General features: G+C 37.5%; 1 protein-coding gene across 8 annotated transcripts in view; it reads left to right on the forward strand.

Moving 5' to 3' along the window:
* CCDC170 (coiled-coil domain containing 170) overlaps window positions 1-16,315 on the forward strand; it is a 98,084-nt gene that overhangs the window by 44,278 nt on the left and 37,491 nt on the right. For 6 of the 8 annotated variants that reach the window (XR_007412713.1, XM_025422561.3, XM_035708608.2 and 3 more), the window contains 2 exons: window positions 2,028-2,172; window positions 8,081-8,266. Coding sequence is in view for 7 of the 8 variants with exons in the window: in XM_025422561.3 (XP_025278346.1) it covers window positions 2,028-2,172; window positions 8,081-8,266 (331 nt within the window). In the remaining variant the exon portion in view is untranslated. Of the gene's footprint in view, window positions 1-1,738; window positions 1,838-2,027; window positions 2,173-8,080; window positions 8,267-16,315 lie in introns of those variants that run through there. The other 2 variants (XM_025422565.3, XM_035708616.2) reach the window with 2 other exon arrangements.

The raw sequence follows: 16,315 nt of genomic DNA on the forward strand, positions 1-16,315 counted from the left end.
GAGTACCCAATAAATATTTATCAAATAAATGAGTAACACAAATGATACATACTAATTGTAAAAAAATATTTTTAGGATATATAAAATTGCCAAAAATATTAAAATTACTCAAGACCTTATGATTCCTGAGAAGCCATACTTCAGATTTTAGTGAATGGGTTTTCAGATAGTTGTACATCTATGATGACATGTAATGAATTCTTTTTTTTTTTTACTGAATAATATGTTGTAGATACATACTTTTAAAGATTTTATTTATTTATTTATTTATTTATTTATTTATTTATTTATAGATCTGGAGCAGGGGGAGGGACAGAGGGAAAAGGAAAGATAGAATCTCAAGCAGGTTCTGCAGTGAGTATGGAGCCCGATGTGGGGCTTGATCTCACGACCCTGAGACCATAACCTGAGCTAAAATCAAGAGTCAGACGCTTAACCAACTGAGCCACCCAATTGCCCTTATGTTGTAGATATTTTAAAAAGTTATTCATTATATCATCTTCAATGGCCCATGGTACCCAATGCGTAAAATATCATAATTTACTTATCAATTCTTTTTGTTATTTCCAATAGAATTAGTTTCACTCAAAAAATTATTATAAACCAAGATGCATGGGACGCCTGGGTGGCTCAGTGGTTTAGCGCCTGCCTTTGGTCCAGGGTGTGATCCTAGAGTCCCGGGATCAATTCCTGCATTGGGCATCCTGCGTGGAGCCTGCTTCTCCCTCTGCCTGTGTCTCTGCTTGTCTCTCCGTGTCTCTCATGAATAAATAATAAAAATCTTTAAAAAAATAAAAAAATAAACCAAGATGCAATGAATATTCGTGTATAGTCATATTTTCATATTTATGTGATTATGTCCTTAGGGTAGATTCCTAGAACTTTGTTGGGTCCAAGTGAAATGCAAATAGAAGTGAGAATAGTTCGGCCACCCTTAGGATGAAGAAAGCAAGATTGAAGTCTTGGAGTGAATGGGTGGAATCATACACATAAATCAACCCATGTCCTAGCATTAGCTGTGCCTTTCATGAGTCAGCGAGACTGAATAAATATTACCTTTAAATGCTGCAAATAAGAACTTAGAGATATATTGATGTTGGTCTTTTATTGTTATACATTTTTCTAACTAGAAATATACGCTTTTGAATGTATGCAATTATATGCTTTGTTAATCTTTGAATAGAGTGAAAGAATTTGCAGTAAACACTTAACATGGTAAAAAGAGAAAGCAATAATCATGTTTATTATCTTGAATACTGAAAAAATGATACCAGATTACCAAAATGATTCTAATTTGCTTTTAAAGTATGTCCATTTTTTTAATGATCTTTTAGTCTCTGATATTTCACTAGAAATAGACCTGTGCTATTTCAGCAAACTTATCTGAGATTTGAAATGAAATATTCAGAGCAGAGTATAATCAACGGATTTTCCTTGACTGGCCCATATCAATACTCTAAAAACTCTGGATGTGTGAAAACTAATAATGATCTTTGCTGATGATTGAACATCTCTTTTCTATAGGGAGAAAATCCCCTGCTCCTGTTATACTTTTTATTATAGTTATGCTTTGCCATTACCTAGGGTATGCCCTAAGCTACCCATATAGATCACTGCATAACATCTGAAAATAAAACAAGCGAATAGAAGAAATACAGCAGCACTGTCCTTCATGAGGACCCAACAGAGACTCATGACTAGATACATCCATTGTGACCTAGAGATTTACTGCCACTTTTACAGATTCTAAACAGTAGGAGATAAGAGGCAGAGTCTATCTCCTCTGCTGTTACTAGATCTAAGATGCCATGAAGATTTCTCTACATTTCTGCAAAGTGTAGGTGCCTGTTTTTCACTTTTCTCCTTCCCTCACAGAGCTTGCGTGACAATGATGTGCTCTGTGTCCAGGAAACTGGGGTTATGATAAAAATGATGATTGGATCAGAGAGCTTAAGTGTTGAACTTTGTTTTATGAATGATCTCTTCTGTTGTGTTACAACTTGACTTATGTGTTATTTGCCTTATAGAAAGTGTTTAAAGGAAATTGAGGAGAATAAGAATCAAGTCTCAAAGAATTGCAGGCAACATGAAGAATTTCTAGCTCAACTTGGTGACTGCTTAGATCCAGACAAGAAGAATGAAAAGGCATCATATGAAGATTTAATTCTAAAGGTGTATGCACATGAACAAGACGATAAATGTAGTGGTCATTCCGACATGTGCCATGAAAGGAAGTGCTGTGGTTGAATCTGTGTGTGGCAGGAGAGTGGGATAGTAGCCCAAGTATAGCATTACTTGACTGTGCGACCTGGGATAAATCTTATGTCTCTGAGCTGAGTTCCAAAATCCTTTCTAACATTATTTGGGATTAATACTCTCTGGAAAGGATTGTTTTGTCCAAAATACATTTACGCTGCCAAATACAATTAATTATTCATCATAGCAATGAGTTTTAGGGAGTTTTTTAAAATTTTAGTTACAAACAGAAGGACATATACATACAACTCAAACCAAAACCAACTGTGTCAGTTTTGGGATACTTACTTAGTATAAGGTTAAGATTAGTTCTAAAGTACTTTTTAATTTTCCATTGAAACCAAATAATAGAAATCCTACTTTAATGGTAGGTTGCCAGTAAGAAGGAAATTAGTTATATCAAGTGAATAATTCACTTGGCACATAGTGATTCATTAGGGAACCTGACAGTGTTGGAGCTCTCACCATGTCTTTGCTCATTTCACACCTTTCATACCCTTGCTTCCTGACAGATCTTCTTGCAGCCAATTTTTTTTTAAATTAAAATTCGGGTGTAATTGACATGCGACATTATATTCATTTCAGGGGTACAGGGTAATGATTCAACACTTGTGTACACTGTGAAATGATCACCATAATAAGTCTGGTCACCATCTGTCACCATGAAAAGTTAGAAAAAATTTATTATTTTTTTTCTTGGGATGAGAACTTTCAAGAGATACTTTTCTGGCAACTTTCAGATATGTACTATGATACCTTTGACTGTAATCACCATGCTGCATACCACATCTCTATCACCTATTCATTTCACAGCTGGAAGTCTGTACCTCCCAACCACCTTCACCCATTTCACCCACTCCACAATCCTCCCCCCACTGGCAACAACTGCTCTGTTCTTCATATTCTTGAGCTTTTGTTTTGTTTGCTCATTTGTTTTTTAGATTCCACATATAAGTGAAATCATAGAGTAATTATTTTTCTCTGACTTATTTCACTTAGCATAATACTCTCAAAGTCCATCCATGTTGTCACAAATGGCAAAATTTTATTCTCTCTCTGGTAGGGTGGGCAGAGAGAGAGGGAGAGAGTGAATCTTTTTTTTTTTTTTTTTGAAGATTTTATTTATTTATTCATGAGAGACACACAGAGAGAGGCAGAGGGAGAAGCGGGCGCTCCGCAGGGAGCCTAATGCGGGGCTTGATCCAAGGACCCCGGGATCATGCCTTGAGCCAAAGGCAGATGCTCAACCACTGAGCCACCCAGGCATCCCAGAAGAGAGAGAATCTTAAGCAGGTTCCATGCCCAGCACAGAGCCCAGCTTAGGGTTCCATCTCATGACCCTGAGCCAAAATCAAAGTTGGATGCTTAACTGACTGAGCCACCCAGGCACTCCATTTCATTCTCTTTAATGGCTGAGTAGTATTGCAGATTTTATATATATACTTTTTTATGTATATAATTTTACATATATATGTAATTTTTATACATGTATCTTTATTCATCTATTGATAGACACTTAGGTTGTTTCCATAGCTCAGTTATTGTAAATAATGCTGTAATGAACATATGAGTGCATATATATTTTCTTTATTCATTTTAGAAAGATAGAGCGTGTGAGCATGAGCAGGGTGAGGAGCAGAGGAAGGGGGATAGGCTGAGTCCATGCTGAGCATGGAGACTCATGTGGGGCTTGATCCTAGGACCCTGAGATCATGACCTAAGCAGAAATCAAGAGTCAGATGCTTAACCTACAGAGCCACCCAGGCAATCCACATAAATCTTTTCTAAATAGTGTTATTATTTTCTTGGGATAAATACTCAGAAGTGGAATTTCTGGATTGTGTGGTAATTCTATTTTTAATTTTCTGAGGAATCTCCATTCTGTTTCCCATAGTGGCTGCACCAATTTGCATTCCTAGCCATAGCGCACAACGTTTCCCCTTTCTCCACATCTTCTCCCACAGTTATTTTTTATCTTTTTGATATTAGCCATTCTGACAAATGTAAACTGAAACCTCACTTGGTTTGGATTTGTATTTCCTGGATGGTGAATGATGTTGAACATCTTTTCATGGGTCTCTTTTCCATCTGTATGTCATCTTTGGAGAAATGGCTATTCAAGTCCTCTGCCTGTTTTTTTCCTCTATGAGTTCTTTATATATTTTCGATATTAACCCCTTATGAGGTATATGATTTTCAGATATTTTCTTCCCATTCAGTAGGTTGCCTTTTCATCTTATTGATGGTTTTCTTTGCCATGATGTAATCTTGCTTGTTCACTTTTGCTTTTATTGCCTTTGCTTTTGGAGTCAGATCAAAAAAAAAAAAAATACATTGCCAAGACTGATGTCAAGGAGCTTACTGCCTGTGTTTTCTTCCAGGAATTTTATGGTTTCATGTCTTATATTCAAATCTTTAATCCATTTTGAGTTCATTTTTGTATGAGCTATAAGATGGTAGTCTAGTTTTTTCTTTTGCATGTGTCTGTCCAGTTTTCTCAACACTGCTTATTGAAGAGACTGTGAATCTATAGGTTGCTTTGAGTAATAGAGACATTTTAACAATATTAACTCTTCCAGTCCATGAGCACAGAATACCTTTCCATTTATTTGTGTCTTCTTCAATTTCTTTCTTCTATGCAGCCATTCTTAAAGGCCACTTCTCAGACTTTTATTAGTAAGCTTCCCCACTGTATTTCCTGAAAGCTGTAAAATCATTTCAGTTAACTTCAAGAAGTGTTCCACTTCACTGATGGGTTTTGAAAGCTCAGGCCTGATAACCTTGAGAGTTCTGGATGCATCTCCTCTTCCTTGTTGCTCAATAGTGACCAGGAGCCTGGCTATAAAAGTCCACAGGGCAGTGTAGCTTGGGAGATTGTTTGTAAAGCCACATGATGGGGAAAAGAGAATGAAGAACCTCTCCTTTTATGAAACACTTTCCCCACATCAGAGCCTAGCTCCACATACTAGTCTGGGAGTTGATACTGTATGAATTATGCCTCATTGTTTTCTGTATTTCAAATGCTTTGACATTCTCCTTGCTGACCCAGGAGAGACTGACTCAGAGGGTTAGCCAGTTCCTTATAAATGACTCTCCCAGGAGCAGGGCTTCAATATGCAAACGAACTGCTCCCACATTGCAGCCATTTTCTGTCTCAGGCTCTGGGCCACTGTCCAGCTCCCCTAATCACCACAGGGCTAGGTACCAGACAACTAGGAACAGTCCCTGCACCCCTCAGATTTCTCAAACTAGCCAAACCCAAACCTGCTTCCTTCACCTCACTTACTCCTTCCCGGAGAAACTGCAGTAGGGACTCTTGCCCCTGGTTTTCTCTTGCTGTCCAAATCTCCTGACTGACCCAGTGCCTCCTTGTGTGGCTATGGCATGGTGTGCCCCCTCTTCTTACTACACTTGATCTTAGCCAAAAGGCCCAGAAACGATTGTGCCCCCTCCTCTTGAGAACTGTGAGTAACACATGGTTTTTCAATGGCGGCTCTCTCTAGATCTGTTCACCTCATGTACCTGAATAACAGAAGAAACTATATTTTAAAACAGATTCTGGGATTCTAGGGCTTCAGCATCTCAAATTAAAAAAAAAAAAAAAGTCACTGGCCAAGAGCAGAAAGGCTGTTGTCTTGATCAATATTTACTAGGAGTTCCCCTGAGAAGGGGAACAAAACCACTCCTTCAGTTTTTAGACCATTTCCTAATGGTTTCCTAACCACATGTGCACACACGCTCCCAAGAAACCAAGAACGCATTCCTAAGGACTTATTTGACATTGATCTATTTCACAGATATTTATTTGTCTTTATTTTTAAGAAAGATTTTATTTATTTATTTGAGAGAGAGAGAGAGAGAGTGCACAAGTAGGTGGAGAAGCAGAGGGAGAGGGAGAAGCAGGCTCCCTGCTGAGCAGAGAGCCAGATGTGGGGCTTGATCCCAGGACCCTGAGATCATGACCTGAGCTGAAGGCAGATGCTTAACCGACTGAGCCACCCAGGTGCCCCCATTTTCCAGATATTTAGTGAGTGACTACTCTCTGCTAGATGAGGTCCCAGGTGCTGGTGGTGCCACAGTGAATGAGATAAGACTAAATCTGTGCTCTTCTAGAAGTTTGTTACTGTGAGACAATGAAGAAATATATAACTAATATCCCACATAGTAAAGGTGAAGAAAAACAAATGGGGATGTGGAGATAGAGAATGAGGCATATTTAGAGGCATGGCAGGCTAGTTTAGGGAGACAGGCTGAGGAGTGCCCCTTGAGGTAGGGGCATTTATTAAAATTATTTTTTAAATTCAATTAATTAACAATAGTGTATTATTAGTTTCAGAGATAGAGTTCAGCGATTCATTAGTCTTATATAACACCCAATGCTCATTACATCACATGCCTTCCTTAATGCCCATCACCCAATTACCCCATCCCCCACCCTATCCCTTCCAGCAACCTCAGTTTGTTTCCTATGATTAAGAGTCTCTTATGGTTTTTCTCCCTCTCTGACTTAGTCTTATTTTTCCCTTTCTTCCCCTATGAACCTTTGTTTTGTGTCAAAATTCTACATATGGGTGATCATATGGTATTTGTCTTTTTCTCATTAGCTTATTTCACTTAGCATGATACCCTCTAGTTCCATCCATATCGTTATAAATGGCAAGATTTCATTTTTTTCATGGTTGAGTAATATTCCATTGTACATATATCACATCTTCTTTATCCATTCATCTGTCGATGGACATCTTGGCTCTTTCCACAGCTTGGCTATTGTGATATTGCTGCTATAAACATTGGGGTACAAGTGCCCCTTTGGATCATCACATTTGTATCTTTGGGGTAAATACCTAGTAGTGCAATTGCTGGGTCTTAGAGTAGCTCTGTTTTCTACTTCCTGAGGCAAGTCCACAGTTTTGCAGAGTGGCTGCACCAGCTTGCCTTCTGAAGTTGAGACTTTGAAAGATGTTGGGGACTGAGCATACACATATGTGGAAATGTATTTAAGAGAGTGGAAACAGCCCTGAGTTGGGAGCAGGGCACCATGTTGGCCAGGTGCTGAGGCTGAAAGCTGTGTTCCTCCCCCCAGAGTGTCATAACACAGATACTGACTCTGTAATGTGGGGTCCTAGCTCTTCCTGTAGGCGTCCTCATGGCCTTAACAGGCTAAGGTGTCTACAGGGCTGGTTCCCTGGGCCAACGAGCGTGTCTGATTTCATTTTCTCTACTTGTAGATCTTAACAAATCTTATTAATGCTTTCAGCTGACAATCCAAATGCACAACATAGAGAGTGAAAAGCTCTACTAATCCCAATGGTAGCCACTGTATGAGCATGTTATTCAGGATTTTTCTGTGCTTGTATTAATTAGAAAGATTTTCTTTTTAAAAAGAGTCCGGCTTTCTTCTCCGTATTTCCTCCCTGTGCCAGGTAGTGCCTTGCATGCAGTTGGTGCCAGTGGACGTGGGCAGAATAGAACTCCTTTGCTTCCTCACCCGCTGTAATCTCTGTAGACCATCACCTTTCCTTGATTATTTAAACTGGGGGCTTGCTGACGCTGGCTCTGTTGGGAAGCATTTGGCAAGACTCTCAGCAATGTTGCCCTGGAGCTATCTTTTGATTAATTTTAATTTGATCACTGGGTCTGTGCATAACAACAGAGTTTAGAAGCTGCATTTGAAAATGTGTTCTTTTGAGTGGAGGGAGGAATAGTGCTTTCAGTGGTTTCATGTGATAATGCAGTCAGCAGGGTATGTAGATCAGAGTTGCTTGGAGGAAGCGGTATGAAATTGTTAATTTTTATAGGATAGCTGTAATTGCTTTCTCTTCAGCTTAGAGAGCTGTGCGAAGAAAATGCATTCGTCAAAGGACAGATTGTTACTCTTGAAGAGACTATAAATGTCCATGAGATGGAAGCAAAAGCTAGCAGAGAAACCATCATGAGGCTGGTTTCAGAAGTAAACAGAGCGCAGGAAAAAGCTGCCTCCTGCACTAAAGAGAAAGGCAAGCTGAACCAGGTACAGTATGTGAAGTGTGAGTGTGCATCTCTGATCATGTTTATAAAGCAGAAATTGAAAACCAGATGTGGGTGAGCACACTGGCATTACTGACCACAGTTTCCAAAGGCTGCTGTCAGCAGGAGGCCTGTGGGGGGAACTCAGTGACCTGAGCAGGCCATTTGATACAGTTTTTCCCTAATTAGAAAAAAAAGAAATACAACACATTTAAAAGTAGAGTTTTTTGAGACTATGTCCGACTTCAGTTAGACTTGAAGGATTTTTAAAACTCACACATTAATTTTTTTGGACTAATAGGTAATGCATCCAGCAGATACAAAGTTCCAAATAGACATAAGGGTATATGGTGAAAATCTTCCCCTACCCCCTCCCACCACCCACCCAGTTGTTCTCTGTCAACAATTATTTTATATATACCTTTCTAGATATGTTCTATGATTTATATACTTATTCTTTTTTATTTAATTTTAATACAAATGGCAACAGGCTCTGCATTATATATTTTTCTTTTTTGCATTATATTTATCTTTAATACAAAATGGTAATATACCACGCACTATTATGAGCAAGGCTGCTATGCATAATCATTTATTATTTGTCATGCATGAGAATGTATCAATAATTAGACAAAACCCTTGACATATACTTGCGAGGACGAAGGATATAGGTATTATTTAGAAGATACTGTCAAAAGGAAGTGCCTCAATGCTAACTAGACCTTTATTTGCACAATGAATTGTTTGTTCTTTTCAAATTACCTAAAACCCTGTTTGAGCATGCAAATTGTATGATTTTTGAACACTCTATAATCTTTCAGTTATATTTTTATATTTTTGCAACAAAGAAACTAATAATGGGATTAATAATAATGATGAATTTTCAAAAGTGAAAGTGAGCCAGGGCAATCAGTTAAGAAAATACATAAGAGACAATTAAGAGGTAAAGAAGATGTAGTATATACATATTTTTAAGATTTTATTTAGTTTTTCATGAGAGACACAGAGAGAGGGGCAGAGACATAGGCAGAGGGGGGAGAAGCGGGCTCCCTCTGGGGAGCCTGATGTGGGAGTGGATCCCGGGATCATGCCCTGAACCGAAGGCAGATGCTCAACTGCAGAGCTACGCAGGTGTCCCAAGGAGATGTAGTTTAAAATTAGTTAATGACTAGACTGGATTCAGGTTAAATGTTTCTGGCAAGGATATTTCAAAGGTTAAGTTGTATACTTCATGTTGTAGGCAAGTAATGCTAGTTATTACTCATTGGCTGACACTAAATTTGATTGCCCATCTCTTTAGCATAAAGGGACATTATTTCTGATAATTGGCAGGTTATTTCTGTTCCTCATTAACTTTACTAAGTGGTGTTATCATCATTGATTCTTGCCTGGATTAATTTACATCATGGATTGCAAAAAGGTAGTATTATAATTTTACTATTCCGTTTCCTTATTAGCTCTATTCTCCTGTAGAGAATAGCTTTTTATTTCTTTTCAGTTCTATGGACACATGGATTTTCATTTATTTAGTATGTTACAATCACTTTTTTTTGTACTCCAGATTCACTAAATTGGCCCAGCAGCAGCCCCTTCTGGATGGTCTCTGTGATCTTATAACCTGACTCTAGTCCTTTAACACTTCTTGCTTTTTCTGACCGAATACAGCATTTTAGGCTCACTTAGAATTTTCAGACCACAAAACTAAAATCAACTTGTTCCGTAGGGAGCATTAGTTCCTTTTACTGGAGAATGGTGCTTAAAACCAAGATTAAGGCTGTAGGTGTGCTCATTGCTGTTGGGGTATCATTTCTTTTGGTGGAAAAAGCTAGAAATACATTTTTAGTAGTAAACTAATATTGGTATTTTTATTTTTTATCTTTTTATTTTAAAAAGATTTTATTTATTCATGAGAGACACACAGAGAGAGGCAGAGGCATAGGCAGAGGGAAAGCAGGCTCCCTGTAGGGAGCCTGATGTGGGACTCTATCTTAGGACCCTGGTATCACACCCTAAGCTGAAGGCAGATGCTCAACCACTGAGCCACCCAGGTACCCCAATACTGGTATTTTTAATTAAAAGCAATATTTAGAGTTTTAAAATATCTTTTTGTTTTATATTTTTTGAATCTAATCATAATATATACTTGTTTGCTTTGCCTTACAGTATATATAAAGTTATTTCAAAATTAAACTTTTAATATTTTACATACAAGTTAGCCTTCTGAGTGAAGTTTAAGGCTCTCAGAATTTTTGCATAATGTTATCAGCAGTCATTACTAACATGGTCACCATTTATCGATCATTTACCATTAGCACAGTCATTATGCTAAGTGTACTTTGCCCATGTTCACGTAGCAGCAAAGAAGCAAGGCTGCGATTTTAATCTTGGTCATTACATGATTATGTTATCATCAGTAACCCCTTGCCATGTACATTCACAGCTATCTCTTACATACCAGTCTGATGCCAAAAATTACTTGTTGGTGGAACAACAGCAATAAGTAGCTATGCAGATTTCCTTAGTGAATGAATGACTTTAATTCAATTACAAATAGTAATTATTAAATTAGCAAGCTTTGAAAATTAGGAAGAATTTAATATTTATCTATAAAAATACATTTCTGAAGATTAGCAGTAGAAAATGTGTTAAGAGCACCTTAACAAAAACCAGAACTATTTCTTTTCATATATGTGCCTTTACTTGTAAATGATGCCATGTTGTTCAGACTTGGAACTCATACTCATTTTGGAATGAAGTTCCTGCCAAAATAATAAAAATTGTAAAAAAATATATGGGCAATAAAAAACTTGAGGTCTTTAATAAAGTGCTCATTCATAGGATTATGACTCTAGAGATTTACTACTGAAAAATACTGTCATGTGGTTTTAGTGACACATTAATGACTTTAGGAAGGGTCTTCATACTGCTTTCTAAAGCTCTATTTTTGAGCTAGGAAACTTGCTTTATTAGTGAAGCCCAGAATGACTTCAGAAGTAGTAGTATTTGCAGGCTGGGGTGCCATTTTTACGAAACTCAACTTTTGTCATTTTTCTTAATTACTTTGTTCACTTAATGACTTTTACTTTATGAAAATTTCCCAAGTAAAAATCAAGATGATTTATTATATGTATGGAAAATATATTACTTGAAAATCTTGAGTTAATATTGAAGTATGTTTTAACAACTATCAAAGATTGGCACTTTTTCTTTCAGTTATTTTGAAATAATCTAGTGTTGAAAAACGTAAGCACTTTCCTTACACAAGCCACATGCACTTTCTATAGACTGTATAAGTTCAGATCAGCAGATCAGAAACTAAACTTACTTATGGGATTTCAGACAGCTTCATTTCTTTCTTACTGTTCACATTTCCTTTAATTCTGCTAGCTAGCATTGAAGCTAAGAAAGAATATTGGTTTTGGAGTCAGGCAGGTCTGGTTTGGAAGGATGTCCCTTTTGCTTTTTTTGGTTTGTTACTCTAAAGTAGTGGATGAAAGAGAGAACAGAATGAAAACAGTTAACAGGGAGTAGAGGGGTTAAGAGTCTAGGCTGTCAGGTTTTTATCCAGGCTCCAGAATCATTTGGCTGTGTGATCTGAGGCACATGACCTTACCTCTTGGAACCTCAGTTTCTTGTCTGTAAAATAGAAAAATAATTTAAGGATCTATCTCTTACAATTATTCTTAGCATTGCGTGACATGACATAACATACATGAAGTAGTCAGGACATGCCCATCACATAATTGATGCTTAGTGTTTTTATTTCCTTTTCTTTTTTTATTAAAGATTTTATTTATTTATTCATGAGAGACACAGAGAGGGCGGGGGCAGAGACACAGGCAGAGGGAGAAGCGGGCTCCATGCAGGGAACCTGACGTGGGACCCGATCCCGGGTCTCCAGGATCAGGCCCTAGGCAGTGCTAAACCTCTGAGCCACCTGGGCTGCCCTATTTCCTTTTCCTAGTTATGTACTTTTACTTAGGGATCCAAAGAAAAAATTATTTTAAGGGTACGGGCATATGGAAATAAGTTCCTGGAAGTGAGGACTTACTAGGATAAATTACTAAAGGAATAGATCTCTTTACTATCCTAGATTCACGACATTGGAAGTGACCTTAAGGCCTTTTAGAATCTAGATCACATTACCCTGTATGTGAAATCAGAATCTTTAAAATGTTACTGTCTAGCTAATTTCCAGCCTTCCCTTGAACTCTTCCAGAGACAGGGAACTCACTACTGGACAAGGAGGTCTATATTCTCTCTATAGTTCTTCTTCTTTTTTAAATATTTATTTGAGAGAGAGAGAATGTGTGGGAGGGGCAAGAGGGAGAAGGAGAGGAGAGAGAATCCCAGGCAGACTCTGCATGGAGCTAGGAGCCCAGATGCAGGGCTCGATCCCATGACTATAGATCATGACCTGAGCCAAAATCAAGAGCTGGCTGCTCAACCCACTGCAGCCCCCAGGTGCCTTGCCCCTCTCTGTGTAGTTCTAATTGTTTGACTGTTCTTCATTATAGCAAGTCAGGATCAGCATCCCTATAATTTACATCCTCATCCTGGTTCTTCCTTAATGAAACTTCATAGAATAAAATAAAATTTCTTTCTTATGGCTAACTTTAAAGCATTTGAAGAGATTTATCATGGATTTCTAAGTCTTTTCTTTCGGTTAAACAGCCTGTAGTTTTCAAACTTTGAACCTTCTTTCTTATCATCTGTGTGAGGTTGGGAAAATTCTAGCCTCTGGGTGAGGAATTAAAATGAAAATAAACACTAAAATAATATCTGCTCATATTATAAAACATTAAACTGTTATAAGACTCTGAAGTAAAATTTAAAACCCTCTCTGCTTCCACTTCTAGCCTTACTGGGGCATTCATGTCTTAGCTTCTGATAGTTACCACTGAGACTTTTAAAGGAATACATTTCTATTACTGATTCACCAATGTGAGATAGTAGTTTTAGACTTTTTGCTACAGTGTCAGAGGAATTTAATGCCTCTTAGTTTTTTACTTCTCACTCTACTTCCCTTTATTTTATTATTGTATTTACATTGTCAAGGTTTGTAATATTTACATTTTGTTCTATAATTATAATTGAGTCTTCCAAGCTTTGCCTTAGGTTCATTCTATGCATTTAAAATAAATAAAAATAGTATTTTAGATAACACAATTACAATAAATATTTTTATTACAGCTTTAATGCTAGCATGTGATGCTGAATCCATTCCATTTTGACAATGTCCCTCTTAAAATTTCCAGCTGGGAACTGTCCATGGTCCTCCAGGCACACTCTGACCAGTTCAGGGCAGACTGTTTTCAGTATGGTAGTGAAGCCCAGGAACTCGTTGGCCTCATGTGCAGCCAAATTCATTGTCAACTTGTGTTGTGTTTGTCAATAACAGGAATTTCAAATTTAAGTTGAATTCTTAGTATTTTCAAAGGTTGATGATGCTAGTGGGACAGCCTAAGGGGTGTATGTGTATGTGTGTGTGTGTATTCCTATCACAATTGACTCAGCACTTTATTTATTTTTAAAGATTTTGTGTATTTATTCATGAGAGAAACATACAGAGAGAGGCAGAGACATAGGTAGAGGGTTATGCTCCCTGCAGGGAGCCCAATGTAGGACTTGATCACAGGACCCTGGGATCACAACCTGAGCCAAAGGCAAACGTTCAACCACTGAGCCACCCACGTGTCCCACATATCAGTGAATTTTTGTGTAGTATCTAATTTTTTGCTGTATTTTAATGAAAGAGCTTTGCAGATATGTCATTTTCCACATTTAGTAATCCATCCTACAGATCTATTCTTGGACCACAGGTTATGTGCATATTCTATTTTGGTAGGTGTTTATACCAGAATAACACCTATTCACACTCCCACTAACAATGTATAAGAGCACCTATTTGGGGAGAATTTCTAAGTTTATTTGTTAATTTTAACTGCAGTAGGTAAAAGTAGTCAACTGGTTTTTAATTTTATAAAATTTGTCTAGGGTTGGATGAATTAAACTCGAGCTGGAGGTTTTCCACTGGATGATAATTAATCATGTATTTTTGAGAGGCAGTTTGATCTCAGGCATATCCAAATCCACATAATAGTTAGCACCATTAAAATAGGAGACGATTGCATTAAAAAACAAAACAAAACCTTTGAATGGTTTCATCACTTAATGGATTTTCGTTGGGAATTGATAAAGACATGCATTTAATTGGGAAGGTAAATTGAATGCCTTAATCATATTATTTACAACCATTTTTGTTAAAAGTAATTGTGAAGGGGTCATTATTCATTTCTTGCATTTGGTAGGTCTAAAGCTAAAGACAAATGAAAAGTTAAAAAATTTTGTTTACCAGGTGATCCTTATCACTATCTCTATAAGGGCTGTCCTTTTTTGCAAATGTGATTTCCTATGTGGAGGTCAGCCCTGATTTTTGCTCCGAGGGAGCTACTTGTTTCTTATTCTGTGTGTCAGTGTGGTCTGACAACAGTCTTCAGGACCTGGCCAGTGATACTGATGTCACATTACTTGAGTGTATCCTTGAGGTAGCCATGCAACCAGATTCCACTCCAGCACTGTCTCTGCTAGCTCTGTGGGTAATTGCATTGGTAGTCTGAGGACATCTGTTTCCAGCAGATCGGCTTAGTGCTTCTAAATCCTGAATCACTTAATCAGAGCACTGAGGAAACGGCCATCCCTAAGGCCTTGTCAGTGGCTTCCAAGGCCTGTACTGCATGTGAGAAGCACCATACAGTTCACTGGGCTGAAACGTGCCCAGAAAAGAAGTCTGGCCTGCTGCCATGTGCCTTTGTATTTTATGCCCACACATGCATTTTCTGATTTTTAGCAGTCGTAAGGGTTTCTGCTTTGGATTTGTTAGGGAGTGTTATGTTTATTGGTCTCTGGGTGGAGCTGCCAGTTGATTAGTACACTCCAAACTGACAGTCTATAGTACTCAAATGAATGATATATTTTTTTGTGTGTGTATTTTGAGGATCTTTTGTACTTAGTTAAAAATGTCACTCTCTGGGTCATGGAAACTTGTCTTTTACATTAGGGGTCTTCTCTCCATAAAAGTTAATATATAATATTCTAGAGCTTAAAGGGGATTAGTATTAATTTTCATCTTTACATCATTGAATTTGGAACCTTGAGTTTTCTAACCGCATGTTAGATGGTCGTTTCTAAGTGAAACACGGGCCTAATTTATTATCATTAGTACGGATCCTGGTTACTTGAATTGAGTAGCTATTGTATTACTCTCCGAAAAGAAATCTGTAAAGTGTTAAAATATTGTATTTGGGATAAAGTGTCCTTGACTCTACTTTGAGGGCCATAATTTAATTAGCAGCAGTGGGGCTTCTCTGCAAAGAGGACTGGTATCTAAAGGGAATGGGGAAACTGGGAGCTGTTGCCAGGACTTGAGCAAAGCATTTCACAAAATAGGTTCCACAATTAGTTTAGCCATTACTTTTCTGAAGGCCAGGCTTCTCTAACTTACCTATCCACACTCGATGACTTTTATTTCAAATTGATGCCAGGGACTCCTTGATTTAAAAAAAGAAATCACCAGAAAAAAAGTAAGATATTCTCTTTTTATAAAATAAAAAGTAAAGAAGTAGCATTTTAAAGAACGTCTTTCTTGTCTCCAAGCTGTTGGTGGAGATAAATTCCTTTTAAAGTCAAGTTCTGGTGCAAAAGGTATGAGTGTATTTTAACTGGCAGCCTGAAATGTTACTGGCTTAGAGTTTAGAGGTAGAATCTGTGATGCAAAGATATTTGACCCTAACATGCTCTTTTAAATAAAAAAAAAAAAAACTTTTTTTTTTTTTTTTTTTTTTGCCAGTTAACTAGGCTACAATACTGTAGCAATGCTGGTTATCAAGTTACTTATTCTTACTTAATGTGAACTCATGTATTTTAAAAATTGATATCAACAAATTTTTTAAAATTATTTTTAAAGATTTTATTTACTTATTTGAGAGAGAGACAGAGCATTGAGAGAACAGGAGCGGAGGGATGGGCAGAGGGAGAAGCAGACTCCCTGCTG

The sequence above is a fragment of the Canis lupus genome, chromosome 1 (genome assembly GCF_003254725.2).
Source record: "Canis lupus dingo isolate Sandy chromosome 1, ASM325472v2, whole genome shotgun sequence".
Classification (NCBI taxonomy): Eukaryota; Metazoa; Chordata; class Mammalia; order Carnivora; family Canidae; genus Canis; species Canis lupus.